At 39.3% G+C, this 17,350-nt stretch overlaps 1 protein-coding gene and 1 long non-coding RNA gene across 2 annotated transcripts in view; one reads left to right on the top strand and one right to left on the bottom strand.

Moving 5' to 3' along the window:
- The window catches only part of LOC148411726 (uncharacterized), a 39,397-nt gene that overhangs the window by 14,365 nt on the left and 7,682 nt on the right, over positions 1 to 17,350 (bottom strand). The window lies entirely within an intron of this gene.
- LOC148411727 (matrix metalloproteinase-17-like) overlaps positions 1 to 17,350 on the top strand; it is a 56,824-nt gene that overhangs the window by 33,685 nt on the left and 5,789 nt on the right. The window contains exons 5-7 of the mRNA XM_088435045.1: positions 9,531 to 9,707; positions 10,668 to 10,770; positions 15,787 to 15,869. Of these exons, the coding sequence (XP_088291171.1) occupies positions 9,531 to 9,707; positions 10,668 to 10,770; positions 15,787 to 15,869 (363 nt within the window). The remainder of the gene's footprint in view (positions 1 to 9,530; positions 9,708 to 10,667; positions 10,771 to 15,786; positions 15,870 to 17,350) is intronic.

Raw genomic sequence — 17,350 nt, 5'->3', positions numbered from 1 at the left:
GGCACTGAGAGAGAATTGATCCCACGCCAGCTGCACGATAGTCAGCTATGTAAACAACCGCACTGCCAATGACTCCTGGGCAGAATTTTACTGAGTGGCTTATCCCTCTTTTGTCACGTTTCTCTTAATATTCTGGAAACATTTCAACCAGCGATCCTTCCCCGAGATAAAAATTCTGGGTGAAACCTAAGCAATCAGCGTGTTGTGTGAATGCATCTTTGTTGAGAGACATATAACGGGGATGAAAAGTCCTTCAAGGTGTAGCTATGATGCCAAAGCACGGGTTTAATGAATCATACTGTAGCTTAGGTCAGTAGAGTGCAGTGTTACAAAGAGCACTCATTATTTCCTTTTTTTTTTGTTTGCTTGTTCCTATCCTGCACTCACATTCTTTTGTACTGTGGATATCCAGCATGGATGGCTTCATGTTGGGTAAGCTCATTCGAAGCAAAAGGAAACACGACGTGAATGCTGAAGGCCTTCACGCGTTAGTCCTATTTTATTTTTCGTTCCTCACACTTTGACACGCCTCTACTATCGCGTAATTCATCCAATTCTCATTTCAATTTCAACAGGTTCTAAAATTCACATCGTGCTGGATAGTACTGTATTTTCCGCACTATAAGGCGCACCTGAAAGCTTTAATGTTTTTAAAAAGCTGATGGTGCGCCTTAGAATCAGGTGCGCCTTATGTATGGATCGATAATGAGATTGGGATTCGTAGATGGGGAATGAATGTTCCCACAAAAAATCCCTTTTTATTTTAATTTTTGCATGCCAAAATATCCAATTGACCAAAAACTCAAGAGTATTTTCCTTAAAAAAAATTCTCAATAAATCCCAATTAATTTACTCAAGAGACTATCATTCCCAATACAAACTATGCATTCAATACGCCACGTGGAACTTTGCCAAAATTTCCAGGTCCCACAAAATTCCAAATTTATTTCCACCCCCCCCCCCGAAGGAAAAAAAAACAAAAAAAAAAAACCTTACTTTCAGTGTCATTTCACATTATTCTGTATTTAAAGCCCCCTTGTTCACTTTCATTCTACATTTTCATATATTTGATGCATAAAGTACAGTACTAAAAAAATGGGAAATTTTTGCAGTATTTCAAACCCTCACCAGCATTTCAAGAATGAATCAATCGAGGGTCCTTTGTTTTTAATTCACAGATTTGCCTGGAGATCGTTCGACGGTGACTTCATTCGGCGTTTCTCCTGTCAAAACATTCATGAACGTTTTGCCTCACATCAATAGTTCAAAGCCACAACACGTGTTTTCTGTCATGGCGCTAAGCCATATGTCACAAGACTGCGGCTCAGTCTGGGCCCATTAGATCTCCCACCAGGCTGCAGTGGCGGCAGGACAAGCAAAAAGCGCGTCCTGATGCGCGCTAGTAGCAAAGCGGGGGGCATCCTCACCAGCTGCACAAGCGGGTGGGTGAAAATAATGAGTGTAATGAAGTGAAGTGAAGGGGTCAAGGGGTGTCCATGTGAGTATATTCATTTGTCAAAACACTTTGCTTTCATCGCCAGCTCCTTCAAATGAGGGAACTGCGGCGTGGTCTAATAAGAAAAGACGATCTTGGTAAAAGTGCCACAGTTGCAGATTTTATCATTCAATTGTGATTATATTTTTATGGCTGTAACATTTGGCTCCGCTCCACTGTATTCTTAGAGGTCAGCGATCAGTCGAGAAAACAAGATCATATTGATTTTTCAATAAAATCTGACACAAATGGCACAAGAGGCAGCTAAGGGCAAATTGGTCGCCCGTGGAATTTAAGGCATTGGTGTCTTGCGTCTAAAAGACCATGGTGGATTTCTGAGGAAGTTGAACATGAAGGTCAAGACGGAGTCTTTTTTTTTTTTTTTTTTGAATATTGTCATCTTCTTAAAATAATTGCCTGTTTTTTTTGTTTTGTTTTTGTTTGTTTTTGTGCCCTCTGGTAAAGATGCCTGCGTCCACAGTTAAACAGATTGCGCAATTCAAGCCCTTTAATACAGTTGTCTAAGTCAAGAGTGCGACTGAGGCCGTTTTATTTCGCCTAAGTCACAAGGCAACATGACTCAGGCAATTTTAGAAGCTTTTCAAATAACAGCTGTTACAAGTAAAATTCTAGACAGCTGCTGACATTTGCTCGATTCGGGACTCCTCCCATATGAGGAGGTAAAGATGATTACCATAATATACAGTACGATGGTCTATAAATATTGCACATTTCGTCTATTATGAATTCAGTGGTTTTTTTAGCTCAAATTTAGCTACATAAGTATCCACAATCTATGTTTTTTACAATTGATAAGGTTTCTATTAACACTTTTATATCTTATACAACCTTGTTTGAACAAACAGTATGGATTTTTTCTCTTTTTTTTTTCTTTTTTGATTCTGATCCCGTTTTCATCACAATAAGAAATATGACTACCTAGAGAAAAAGACCTATCTCGCCCAGTGCGGTTCTTGAACCCTTTTTTCGCTCCCTGTTCTTCTTCTTTTGGCTTTGCCCTTCAGGGGTCACCACTGCCGTATCAATTGCCTCCATCTAAACCTGTCTCCCGCATCCTCTTTTCCAAGGCCAACCTCCACAACTCTAGCTTCTCCTCCAACTCTTGCCTAGTCTCACTACAGATCACACACATCATCTGCAAACATCATAGTCCATGGAAATGTCTGTCTAACCTCATCTGTGAGTCTGTCCATCACCATAGCAAACACAAAGGGGCTCAGAGCTGATTCCTGATTCCCACTTCCAACTTGAATTCTTCCGTCACACCTACAGCACATTTCGCCAATGTCTTACTGTCCTCGTAAATGTCCTGCGCTGTTCTAACATGCATCTTTGATCTTCCAGACTTCATACAATATAACAGTTCATCCCTGGTCACCCTGTCAACAGCTTTACACTTGCGTAATTCTTCAACGGAGGTCATGAATTCCATCTCAATTTTGCATGTTTTTGTGCCTTTGAACCAATGTGTTTTCATACCTTTCTTGCTTACTTTTGAGAACAGATTAATCACGAAAACAAACCTTTCGCTTTGAATGGAAAAAAATGTCTGCGTTGCATCACAAAATGAAGTGTGCACTTGAACCGAGATGACACTGTGATGTTTGAAGATTTTAAGTGCCGTTAGCTTAAAAGTTGATGTTATTTTCATCAGCCTTTAACTATTTAGTGAGACTCAGTGGTGGAAGTCAGTAAATTCAAGCGGCCTTCAGTTGGTGTGGGTGTATGTGTACATGAATCATCGAGCTCTGCAAGTTGTTTCGGCTTTTAAGCCAAACCCCCACTGCGATGAAGCCCCTCAAGGGTGAAATTTGCATCCGAGTGCATCAGACCTTTTAATCTAAAAAGCAAACACACATCTACATACGGTTTGTCCGGCTGGTCGAGAATCACGAAAAACACCTGAATTTATTTGGATTGAGAAGACTCCAATTTCAATGTAAATCATAATAGACACGATGAACAACTGCTTATTTACACGCGACTGCTCATTCACAGGTGATGGCGATACAAATCATAGACAGAACAATTCACATTTGAATAGATATGAAAATTCGGAAGCCCCGCAAAACAACGCAATCTTGCAAAATTTGATCAAAGCCGCACAAAACCTGCAAGCAATATCCTGTGGGAGTGTCAGGTTATCTCACAAGATATTGAGAAAAGCAGCGTTTCGAAACTTTAGTTGATTCACCCCCCTCAATGCATAGAATTGTCCCATTCGCTGTTTCCTCCCACACACACACACACAAAAAATCATATTTATGGATTGAAATTAGAGGTGCAACAATGAACCAATTAACTCGTTTAATAACAAAGAGACATTTTTACATTTTATACGGCTAAAGGAAGGTCTAAAAATGGCTGGTACTGAAGTAATTAGCAATAACAATAACCAATGATTATTTAATCTATTTAGAACAAGCAATTTTTAGACCCTTTTCTGTAGTAAAAATGTTCAATTATTTTAAAATGCCTGGGATTGAAAGTCTGGACTCTTAAAAAAACAAACAAACATGTTTGTGGCTGAATCGGAGTCTTACAGTAAAACCAGGAATGATTCACAATTCATTCCAATTTTCTAAACTGTCTATTTGAAGTAATTGTACATGTTTGAGTGAACTGATGATTAGAAATATCATTATTTGTGTCCCTTCCTAGAGTTACTTTATAACGGACTGCTAAAAGCGTAATTGCAACAGATTAACTTAAAAGTCTTCAGTTTTGTTTAATTTTTTTTTTTTTTTTTGGCTTGGCATCCGGATTGTCTGACCACAGAGCTTGTGGGACCAGCCATACATTCAGTTGTCCTCACAAGGGTCACGGTTGAGTTGGATCCTATTCCAGTCAGAGGCAGCACACTTCCTCCCCTGGTTTTGTCACCAATCAATCACAGAGACTATAGATGAACAACTAGTCATGCTCACATTCACACCTGTGGGCCGTCTTCACACAGAGACCTGAAATGTGGACCAGGAACCTCTATGCTATGTAGAAGACAACGCTAACCACAACCCCTCCACTAGCGATATGACGTACGCTAACACATAACCACTAAGTATAAGACCATGAAGGGAAAAAAAAAAACAAAAACGATGGCAGTCAAGTGCTAAGAAGTCCACAAGCGCTAGCTTACTTGCAAAAATATGACGTTATTCCGGTTCGTTTGAAGTATATTGATGATAGCATGTCAGGGATATGTTCTAAGCGCACTTTGGAGATATAGATTGATAGTCACTGATATGGAAATTCTCGGCCGAAACAGAAATGGAAAGTGTGGCAAAAATCCCAAACGCTGAAAGAAAAAAAAAATGCTGAAAACTTTCTTCCCACATTGCCTTACAGCAGCTAGTAAAACTGCATATTATGCCTCTGAATATTATTCTTGTTTAATGTTCTCAGACCTGTTTCAGGACTCGTTTAATTTGTGCTCCTTTTTTGTGGTAAACGCTACGATAATCAGGATATAACAAAGGCGGATTTATTCTTTCTTTTTGCTTCACTGACATACCAAGCACTAGAATGGACGGCAGAAGCCAAGTTATTTGATTAGGTATCAGGCATGGGCAAATTTACAGCCTGGGGGCCCGTTAAGCTTTTTAATCCGCTCCACCGAACTCGAAGAAATTATCAGTCAGGATAACCTCCTGAAGGATAGCAGAACTAACAGCGCTTTAAAATAGTAACAGCACAAAAAGTTTGATTTTGTTGATTACATTTCCAGTTGTTGTAAGAGTCTATAGTTGATAAACAGAACTTGAATAACAGTCGTAATTTTTTAAAATTAATTTTCTATTGAAATATCACACATTTTTCTCCATTATGAGGTGGATTATCAAACCACTCCATCTGCTCTTGGTCCAGCCCTTTTGTCAAATTTTAGAAGGCTTTATGGCTGTGGAGTCAAAAAATTAGCATATATTGAAGTAAAATATTAAAGTAACTTCAGCCCCATCGTTCTTCTTTATATGTCATCTTTTCATAGAATAAGCTTGTTTACACCTTTGCACATCAATGTTTAATGCATTGACTTTTTTTCTGTTATGAGTTTGAGGTCTTAAACATCGTTTGAATGCACCATGTGTACCGCGTAAGTAGTTAGCTGCTAGCGTTAACGCCAGAAACTTCTGCTGTATCGTATAATGACTAATTTACTCACAAATTCTTAGCACCCTTAATAAGTCACTGATTTTTATTTTTATTTTTTTGATAGTGGGGTGTTGATGATGGTAGAGATGTGATTGTGACGGCAATAAAAACTGTCGTAATTACTCAAGCTCGCCAATCGGCTACCTCAGCTACAAAGGCTAACTTGAAAATAAATGCATACTACGGCTATTGCATTGTCGTCCATGTATTATTTGGCCTGTTTATTTTGAAGTTGACATTTGCGACACAAGGAGCGACGCCCCTTTCTCTTTTGCGCGGGGTGTGAAATTCAGACAGACGCTCGCTGTGGTTTTACACAATATCACGACATCTTTTTTTTGGATGGATGGTTTCGGTTTTGTTGGCATCCAGGAAATCCCCCAAAAGTAAACATTCAACGAGAGTCGACTTGTCTTTTGGTTACGTGAAGCACATAGGCCGCGTCCTCGGAATAGCGCAGCCCCTCAACTGAGGCGCGGCTAAGTACTTTGAGTCACACACATATTCCAGAGGCATCCTCGCCACGATCCCGCGACGGCCTCCTCCAACCTCAGCAGACGTGTTTATCACGGCGTCTGCGTCTCCGTCCAGACAACAGCTGTTCACCTCAGCTGTGCTCCCGCCGAGCTATCTGATCCAAAAATTGTTCAACTTTCAACAAAAGGCCCGCCGATGCCTTCAAGGACTTGTTAGGTCGTCTGAATGTTAGCGCTTGAGCTCTGTAATCATCTGGAGAGAAACGGACCTTATCGGATCATATCCAACGCTGAGTAATTGCCTCTGCTAATTCCCTCCCACTTTCTCCCGGTGCATTGTTCTCAGCGGGGCATTCAATCTCCGTCCGTAAGGCCAAATCCTAATGTGTGTGATGATGCTGAATGGTGAAATATTAAGGAGCGCATTTACTGGAGCAGTTCCCTGCCGCTGTATCCAACTTCCATTAAGACGAGTGAGAGGCGTGATATCAAAGAAAAGAAGGTCCGAAAAGTGGTCATTTTTGCTCTACATTAAGCTTGAAACGGTTTCTATCAATTATCACCCTTTAATCTGTTGCTTACAATTAATTATCGCGAGACAAACAAAGGCCCCATTAAGCAGGAGAATTGTAATAATAAATAAGTGCTGGGCAATATGGCTACAAAATGAAATTTTAATTTTCTTCCATCATGTGGACTTTTGATCACATTTAAGGGGAGAAATCAAGAAAAGTGATTGTACTTTGTTATATTTTGAAGAATTATTTATTACAATCTCCGTCCATGTTTAATTTAATTTCACTTGATTTGAATCTTTTTTTAGTATCTCTGTGTACTGTTCATTAATATTGTATTATGTTGCTGAGTCTGTAATGTATGTTTATATCATTCAATAAAAAAGGGAAGAAATAAACCCAATAAACATTTATAGAAATGTTATATAATAAAAATCCTGCAATCCTGGAAGATAAGTACAAAAAAATAGGAATAGTTATTTAAAAACCGTTTTAACAAAATGTTACCATTCATAGCTTGTGCCTAATTTGCTTAAGGGCTCGTCCTTTTATTTTGCCATTTTTAGCAGTAAAAATTATGATTTTGTCCTAATATCTTAAATAATTATTTTTCATGTAAGATAAATACCTTTAAAAACACATTTTTCTACTTGCTGTCACCTGAAAATGACATCACCTGTGCTCAAAAATCAGTAACAGCCAATCACGGCTCACCTGTTGGTAATGACGTTTATAAGATGAACTGTGATTGGTCGTCACCTGAGCCATAAACACATTATAAACTTTTCCATTCATAAACCACCCATCCAGCATTTTATCACTTTTGCCATATCTCAATTTCATAATATAGCTCATTTTCAAATCTTTGCTTTTCAAAAAGCTCTATATAAAATATATAAAATGGGAGATTTTGTGGACCAGGTTTATCCTGTAAAAGACACTTTGAATGGGTGACCTTATTTCCTTTCCAACTTTTCTTAATTGGAATCATTACCAGTGCGAATTGGCTAAAATCTTGTAGTAGTGCCAGAGTCGAGGCTCCATTTACCGTTTTTTAACAGTCATATTATGTTCAGATAATTCTGTACGGGGTGGACCAGGTTATCCTGTAAAAGACACTTTGAATGGATGACCTTATTTGCTTCCCAAATTTTCTTAACTGGATTCATTACCAGTGCGAACTGGCTAAAATCTTGTAATAGCGCCAGACTCCATTTACCGTTTTTTAACCGTCATATTTTGTTCCCATAATTCCGTGCAAGGTTACCAAAATTTTTTTGCGACGCTTCTGCACAATAGAACCATTTGGCTTGCTATAATAGCTAACTTAATGACTCACTTGTGAATCCGTCAGCGTGGAGCCTTGACTGGTAAATATAAAAGAATTTTGATTGCCTGTGGAGCCTTTCAAATCTCACGTCGCCAAATTCTCCACACTCTCTTTCCATTCATTTAGCCTCACGTTGGTTCTTTCTAAACATGATGCTTGGTACACGATTAGTTGAAAGCCCTTGCTCACTTTCAATCCCTCCTTTTGTTCACCTTTCCTGTCTGCGCCGCGTGCTCCCGTAGATTACAGGCGCTATTTGTCTTGCAAAGGTCCCAAGTGGGACTTGGAAGGGCGAGTGTGTGTCCCTTGCAGGTGTCAAGCTAAGGTTACGGTCTTCGGGGGCTCCGTACTAGCTTTGCTTCACTTAGCTCGCCATGCAAGCGTTCCTAAAAACCCGAGTTTGGGATAAAAACGGTCAAATGCGGAATCTAAGAGGCTTTTTTTCTTCTTTTGAATAGTCCGAACGTGCCCCCGAGGTGTCGATCTACTCCAGGTTCTGACTGGCAATCCCGAGACTCAGGCAGGCTTAGCAAAGTTATCTCTTTGCCGCACACTCGACAGCGGCGGAATCCTCCCGATTCCACCTGCCATGCCTCTTAATGTGCTCACTAAGCAGATGAACATCCGTAGGATATCGCACCTGAAATGGGATTTTGAACTCGTCAGTCTAGGGCATAATCCAAAGGAAGGTCACATTGTGGATAACATTTACACCTCATATACTGAACTACGGTTCATTTTGTTCACGTGCTGAATGCATCTCTTAAGTTTAACAGTCCCGAGATATCCAATCGTACTTTTGCACTTTTGTTGAGAAAAAAAAATGTAGTTTGTCTGGGCGTCGGAGTTGTCAATAAAAGAGACCGGAGACAGAACACAATCGGAGTCCGAACAATTGATTTTCTGCACAGAAATGAGGATGGCGTCGGCTCAGTGTAACCTGTTCTGAAAAGAGCTTCTCTTCTGCTTTTTATTCGTTCCACTATCAGGGTGTGGGGTTTCAACAAAACAAAAACTAATCCATCCGCCTCTGGGTAAATTGGGCGAACTTGCTTCACAATCGGTCAGGGACATTCCACTCTCTATACAAAAGTAGTAAAAACTTTTTGTAACAATAGCGCCACGCAGCCATCTTTCATACCGTCAACATTTCTTACATTCACCTTTTGAACACAATTTGAGAAAATAAGCTTGTACAATATGTGCTTAAATGAGATATGTATTTTGCCGTCATATTTAACAAATACGTTCAATTTATTTTGCACTTGGTATTTTAGGATTTAGTGCTGTATCCAGGAAAATTTCTTTGCATTGCTCACCTAATCATTGGTTGTAAAAATTAAGATTCGGCTTTGTTTTGAAGGACAGCTTTAAATGGTTTGAGTACATAAAGGTAAAACGTTCCAATGCCATTCGGTCGATTATTTTTGGCTGATGTTTGAAGGGTCAATCGTTTTCAGTGACATCACTGTATTTGATCATCGGTACGATTCGGTTTCATCGCCCGAATAATTCCAATCGCTCTCTGCTCTTTGTTTTTCCAGACTCTCACGGGATGGATCTGTTTGCGGTCGCCGTCCACGAGTTCGGTCACGCCATCGGCCTCGTCCACACTTCGGCCATGGAGTCCATCATGAGACCGTACTACCAGGGTCCTGTCGGAGACCCTTTGAAATACGGTTTACCCTACGAGGACAAGGTCCGCGTCTGGCAACTCTATGGTATGATGGCCGTTACACGACACAGTCTTTGTTATATGACACGGTCTTCACGGTCATGTTATTGTGACTGTAAAAGCAGGATTATAGCTTTATTTTCAAAATGTATTGTATTGTGTAGACGTACCTAATACAGATTGATTGATTGACTTACTGAACACACACAAATTCGATCCAAATTAACAAAAAAAAAATCAATACTAGCTTATAACGATTGCAAAACTAACCAAATCCGACCCCCTTTTTTCTCGATATATTTGAAAAAACAAAAAAATAAAAATCTGCCATTAAAAATTGGATGGTTAAATGGATTCAATATTTTGTGCAATTTCTCTGATTTACAATTGTTTCATATCTTTGTAGAGTAGCATACTTTTTAACACCTTTTTAAACATAGCAACACACCTAATATTTATTCTATAAATTAATACCTTTAACTGAAACACACATTTTCTTTTTGACTGTCTTTGATTTTTTTTTTTTTTTTTTTTTAAAGACACCTTTCCTCCTTAGACCGAAACAACCAGCTCTAATTTCAAATAGTTTTTGGACACTGTGGCAAGATTTATGATTGTATAGTTTGAACATTAATATGTAGTATGTAAGTATAAATAATGCAGAATAATTCAAATTTTTTTGTAGTTTAAAGATCGACCGAGCCTTTGTTTTATTAGTGTTGCTTAATTTCTCCCCACTATGGCAACTATGGTAGTTTATAATAAACAGCATAATGTATATGAGAATTGCTTATTGAGGTCCTTTGTTTTATAAAGAATACTTCTAGTTTTAAAAATGTTTCTTATATTTCTGTGATTTCCAGCATGGTTTTTCCTCAATTATACCAAGAAATCTTGTGTTTTTACTCTATTTCAGTTAACGGTAATTTTGAATCGATGTTTAGTTTGTCTTAATGTTGTGACTGGGGCTATATTAACTGGCGTTGATCCTTTCACTTCATCCCAGGTGTCCGTGACTCGGTCTCACACACAAATCAACCAGGCATTCCTTCCCAAACGGCCGAGCCTCCCGTCCTGATGGACATTCCAGAAAACAAATCCATTCTGCAGTAAGCCCAACTGTTTTTCTTATTTTAATCCTATTATGCGACATTGAGAAAAACATTGGCTCTCCGACTACTGTAGAAAATGTTCACGTCGCAGGCGGCTTAGATTAGATGGCGTCTCATTATGTATATTGTGCTCCCGCAGTTCACTGTAAGTTGATTTAAACTTTCAACAAATGTACAGAGCCGTACAATTGCGCCCGATAAAGTTCATCATAAAAATTCATAAACATTGCGCTCATAATGGGCTGCTCACAAGGCAAAAAAAAGTTAAGACTTCATTAAAGGTGAATTCACATTTTTATGGCTTTCGGTACTTGAGTTTCCTTTAATTTTCCTTAATGGTTTCTCACTCATGCTGAGAAACAGACGTAATGAAGCCAAGCAGGAATACTCGACATGGTCTGCAAAAACCGTGTTTGCATCCTAATGTGGAATAATGATATGAGAGGCCATATCAGGAGAGCGCATCTGCGAGAACGTGCTTGTAAGCCAGCCCACCCAATTAAGCGATTCCCCGAAGAAACCCGAGCTTCTGTCCGACTTTGTTCTTCTACTGTTAAGGATAAGGTTATTTAGGCTTAAGTTTATCCATTAGTGAATCGCATGTTTCGGAGCCCTAACTTTTGAGGGGGGCGCCTCCCTTGTCCAACCACAAGCAAAAATGTCAAGCAGGAAGTTTATGTGAGGAAAAACATCCTTTTGTTGAGGCTGCTGTATGTTGCCATTGTAAAACGTGAGCTAGACGGGCAATTTTGAAGAATCTTGTTCAGAATCTTAAATGTCATCCTGCTGTGGCGTTCCCATCACAACCTAGACATACAGTCGTTTTTTAAGTGTTCTTAAGTTTCTCTCTCTAAGTGGGATTTGTCTACCAAAGCTCAGCAGTGAAAATAATTATAGCGAGTGCTGTCAAGAGATTAAATAAAAAGATTTTTAAAAAATCATTCAAATCTGTAATTATTGATTCAATTCATTTCCTTTTCATCTCAACTAAGAAAACCCTCAACCAGTGTTAGCCCGTTTGAATTCAATCAATGCAACAGACATTTAATGTCATCGACACGCCGTTTTATGTTAAACATAGAAAAAAATTACATCAGAACAACAAAAAAGTAATACAAAAATCAATTAGCATGCGAAATAAGGACTCTATAAGGATAATGGTCACCTCATTGGTGGTTTTCATTCAAAGAGAATTAAAGTCATCAGCAGGAATGGTGCTGTTTTTATTTGTCAATCACGAATCCATTTTCAATCATTCGAAAATAACATTGAAAGAAAACATTGTCCGTTCTGTCTGTCGCAGACTTGCTGAAACACCCGGCGTTCAAAACTTTAGTTTGCCAAAGAGCTTTGCTTTGGCTCGCTACATTAGCATCTTTGTTGTCATTGTGCCTGCTGAGTGCTTTGCTTTGATGCGGTAAGCTAAACTTGGGTTGCGGAAAGCAAGGTCCTTCTTGCAAATAATGCAAATCACGCTACCTTGATCCAAGTTACCGTCGAAGCCATTTTTTTTATTAAGTGAAGTTATAGAAACAGAAGAAGTGGACAGACACTTCTTAGTAGTCCTGACAAGTCTCCTCACATGCAAATTTTTTATTGCGTCTCAAGGGTGAACTTTTCCCCTCAACACTGTGCCTGAACCTACGGGCACCGCGGAACACCGGTGACCTGTGTCCAAGCGTGTGAAATCCAATTCCCACCGTTTTATTCATCACGGGGACTTTTGAGTCACACTTGTTCTGGTCCCTCGCCAGGGATATATTTACCTTAGGTGACCCAACCAGGAGCATAAAACCCCTGACAACTGAGCACCCAGGATTATTAGGACACTCAAACCTCTCCAACACAATGCGTTTACGCCTGGGGGAGCAATGCAAAGCTCCAAATTGTGTTTTCTTTTTTTTTCTTTTGATCCCAAAATCAATGACAGTTTGAAGTCACGGGTAGGCAGGCTACAGGGGCTGGTCACTTTCAAAATGATATTCCAAAGAAAGTCAACCCCAAAAAGTTCTTTCTAAAAATGTATAGTCATTGCAAAGATGGAAAGGTATGGACCCTGTCTGTACCGGCTAGAGCAAAGGTTCTCCAACAGCCGGTCCGCTGCCCGGTACTGGTCCGTGGATCAAATGATACCGGGTCGCACCCGAATGAATTATTTCCATTTGACATCTTAGCCGCATCTGAAAGATATTTGACTTTAAACCTTTCATTTTGAAAACTGGACGGTTTCTCTTGGGATTCGTTTCGCTCACTTGAGCGCCAAAATTTTACACGTAAAAAGAGACAGAAACAGACGTCTTTGGGAAGGGAGAATGGGCAAATCAAGAGACCAGATCAGATCTTACAACTTTAAAGAAAAAGAAAGCTTTTAACAGTCAATAACCAGGAGTTCTACTTGAAAAACCAAGTTTACAAAATAAGGACTTCAAGCACCACTTCTTAACCAAAAACGACAGGAATGGATTCTCTACCTTTTTGTTACCGAACCAGATGATCTTGCAAATGGCGGCAGCATCAAAAGTATTTGAGACTGTGTGAAGGGAGAAACAAGCTGAGGGCTCCCATTAGTTTGCCGTTAATGGTGAGTTTTATGCGCACTTTATATCTGCCTTTATATTCGCCTCCCTCGGTCAACGATAAAATTGTCAAGCGTTGACCCGTCCGCCTATTTGCTAACAAACTAGGGTAATTTAGCATGGCTGAGATTAGCTCGCAAATAACGGCAGTCTTAAAAGTACGTTCGGAAACCCCCATCTGCGTGAAAAGAGGAACAAGTTTGGTGCACTTTATATTCGCCCCGCTCGAGCCCACAATAAAATTCTCAAGCGTTGACCAGTTCGTGGTGATAAAAGGTTTGAGGACCCCTGGGTTAGAGAACGCAAAAATGTATTCCATTTGACTTGTATTTTAAATTGTGGTCTTTTGGTATATACACACAATCATAAACTGGGTGAAACATGGATGCGGCACAAATTTGGGTATTTCTGGCAAAACGAACTCAAGCTGCGTCGTGAGGAAAAGGATAAACTACTTTTTCGAGCGCGTTCACTGGACACTGGTGCTGCGTTCACTGCCCGCTCTCAATGTGGGAAATATGACACACGACCAGCAACAAATTAATAATCTACAGATATGAAGAGTTTAGAGATGTTTTTTTCCATTTTGCTTTAGTTTTTACACCAGAATTTGACCCCAAAATGGACGGTGCGTCCTGTGTTTTGGGGAATTGCATTACACGGAAAGAAAGAAAATACCACATGCCCTTTTCGCAATAATGATACTTCGTCAATCGACTCCGCCTAAAGCTGGGCGGGGTCCATTGCCAAAGATTAGCAATGGAGTAGGTTGATAATTGAAATTAGTAGCTGACGTTCATTTTCAGGAAACTTTTAGCATCTTCGAATTACGCTGCTAAGTCCTAGTGTGCTCAATCGAGGACGTCCTGGCTTTTCGATGCAATTAACGTCGCCGTCTTGCTGACACAAAGACACAGCAACGGACACAAATGAATAGCCTGGGTATCGGATGGGTATTTGCGGGCATTTCTCGCCAAAGGCTTTTACAGTATTCGAAGAGTTCTTCGTCAAAGGTTCCCCAGTCGTTCCTTCCCTGTGTCGGACAAGTTCCATTAATCACGTTTGGCTCCGCAAGGGCAGCCTAAGTAATAAAGTTGGATTGGCTCTGACAGGAGCGCCGATATTGACCCTTACGTGTTAATCGAGAGCTGGACGCGGACCCGTGCTTGACGCGGGGCCTCCGATTGTCTTCCTTGACAGTCTAATGGACTCATCATTGAGGATGTGCGCCACGTCTGTTCTTGGAATTGCTCATAAACCGACAGCATAGATTCATCTTGTCAGCCTGATGGCGAGCGCTCTTCTGTTAAGTGAGCGCTCTGGTTCGCGCACAGAATAGAACAATTAGGAATAAATGTGGATAGAAAGGTCTTGAAAGGGCTGACATCATGGCGGGCACTAAATGGATTGAGTACTAACGTAATCATTTAAAAAGGTGATCAAGTATTGCATTATGAAAATAATTGGTAAGTAATTGGTGATAAAGTGCTAAAGTAATTGATTACTTCAAATGAGCAAGTATGGAAATAATTGACTAGGCAATCAAATACTGAAGTGATTACTTAGGGGACTGACGTACTGAAGTAATCTATTACTCTAGGGATAGTAAGTGATTGCTTTTGGTAATTAAGTACTAAAGTGATTAATTTAGGATAGTGAACGACTGAGGTAATCAATTACTTTAGGGTTAGTAAACCAATAATTTTGGCACCAAAGCACAAAGTGATCAAAGTCTTTTGCACTTTAGTATCTAAAGTGATGAATTAAGTACTTGATAACTAAAACGATTGATTACTTTAGTACTTAAGTAATTGATTATTCTAGTTAGTTCATTTAATCCCAATGGCATTTTTATTTTTAATTTTCACAAGTTACAATAATATTTCATTACGTTATAAGTATATTACTAAAGTAGAGTTTTGTATTACTTTAGCACTCAAATACATAAATTGATTACTTTACTTGATTGACTAAAATATTTGATTACCTTAGTACTTAATTGCCTAATCAATTGTTTTTTTTGTTTTTTTTTTTTTTACATACTGAAGTGATTACTTTAGTGCTTGAACTATTCAACTCTGACAAAATTTGAAGACGTTCTTGGGATTTAAAGTGTGAATTTATTTGTCTTGAGTTAATTTTGAATGACCACCTTTTATATACAGTATATTTTTTTTAACTTAAATTTAAGCTGTGCTTAGCATCACACTGCTTTTTTTTTATGTATTTATTTATTTTTTAATAATCAGAGGTACCCGAATTACTCTGGCTCGTTTCATCTTAATTTTGGACTCGGTCACGCGCAGTATATAACAGAAGAAGAAGAAGATCTTGAAAGGGATGAGATCATTTGAGTGGAAGAACAAGCGTTTAGAACTTATCCAATTGTCCACTTTTGACTTCTGTTTTCTCCTTTTTGTCTCCGGTCTTTTGTCAGGTTGGCGCGCGATGCCCCGGACAGATGCACCAGCTACTTTGACGCAGTGGCCCAGATTCGAGGGGAGGCCTTTTTTTTCAAAGGTAACCAAACTCAAAATGCCGTGTTGGACGCGACAAATGAATGAACTCAAAAGATGTGGGGGATGGAGTGAATGAAGAAAAAGAGGAACGAGAGGGGTTTGGGCGCAGACGCCCAGCTGAGACCTGCTGGCTCTTAAATTGCATCAAGCTTTCATGTTGGCCCTCCGGAGTGGGCCGGGCCTCCTGCTGACAGCGGCCTTTTGCTATCTTCGCATGCAGGGCTGTTTACGTCGACTGACATTTCACAAAAGCCGCCAAGCTAATCTCTATTACAAATACACCGTTGCCTTTCAAATGTTTTCATATAATCAAAGTGGTTTTCACCTTTGAACAACCCTTGAAAATCTTCTGAAGAACAAAAAGTCACGTATTCATTTTTCCCCGTTATCGCGTGAGGTCATTTCAAGTCCGACGCGTTTTCTCTTGAAGGCCAAAGGCTTCAAATTGTGATTGGTTGTGCGATTAGGTGTGTTGTGTAAGCCAGGTGAAGCAGCCATCTTGACGTGGTTTAATAAAAATGACCTCGCTCTCATATCAGGAGATAATTTCTTAAATTTAAATGTGACGGATTCAGGCTGAGGGAAAAAAAGTGTGATGCTTTTTGTCATATTGTCACACCTTCCTAAAATGCCATTTTGTTTATTTTATTTTTTTGTTTGAGTGACTATATTCTAGTTACATCAACGGTATGAACGCATTTTTTTTTACCATAAAAGAAGAAACAAATTGTCTAAATTTACAGTAAAAAGTCGCATTGATACTGTTGATTTTACAACTACAAGATGTACTGTGTAAAATCAACACTTTTCAATTTTCAATTATTACCCTAATTGTAGAAAATGTGTTGCCGAAATTTAACTTTTCTGGCAACCAAGTTGCCAGTATTTTAGCCTTAATTCGGTTTCAACGCTCTGCTGAATCCGTTATTATTTCGCATTGGGGGGGTGGTCCTTCTTACCCTCCATGCATGACAAGAAGGTTAAAAAAAACAAAAAAACTGCCATCTGATTTTCAGAGGTGGCTTGTCGGGTCAACTCTGCAAGCACTAGTGATACCATATCACCAAACTGCGCTGCGCTTCCACAAATGTCCACTGTAAGGCATTATAGACTTACAAAAAAAAATCTCCCTTTCACTCTCTCTCTCCCTCCCTCTCTCTCTCCCTCTCCAAAATAATAAATTTTCAAAAAGCAAGTTTGTGAATTTGCATGCATTTGAGTTTATTGCCGAAATTGAAATAATCTTTTCAGGAATTATTTATCTGTCATCCTGAGCAACAGTTGAAAAGTTTGGGGTCTCATGCCATTCAAAAACATATAAATACTAACTTTAAATTTTAACTTAGCAGCTGCTCTGTAATATTTTTGTGACATTCGATAATCAGACCTTTGTTGACTATGATCAGAGGAGAGAAAAACGTTTAAATTACCGTAGGTCGGATAATCATTGTGTGAGCAACCCACTTTAAAGTTTCATGACTT

This window comes from Hippichthys cyanospilos, chromosome 15, assembly GCF_059441005.1.
Source record: "Hippichthys cyanospilos isolate Australia breed blue-spotted pipefish chromosome 15, RoL_Hcya_1.0, whole genome shotgun sequence".
NCBI classification, from domain to species: Eukaryota; Metazoa; Chordata; class Actinopteri; order Syngnathiformes; family Syngnathidae; genus Hippichthys; species Hippichthys cyanospilos.
The sequence above is the reverse complement of the archived record's forward strand: the minus strand, read 5'-3'. Positions and strand labels throughout refer to the sequence as shown.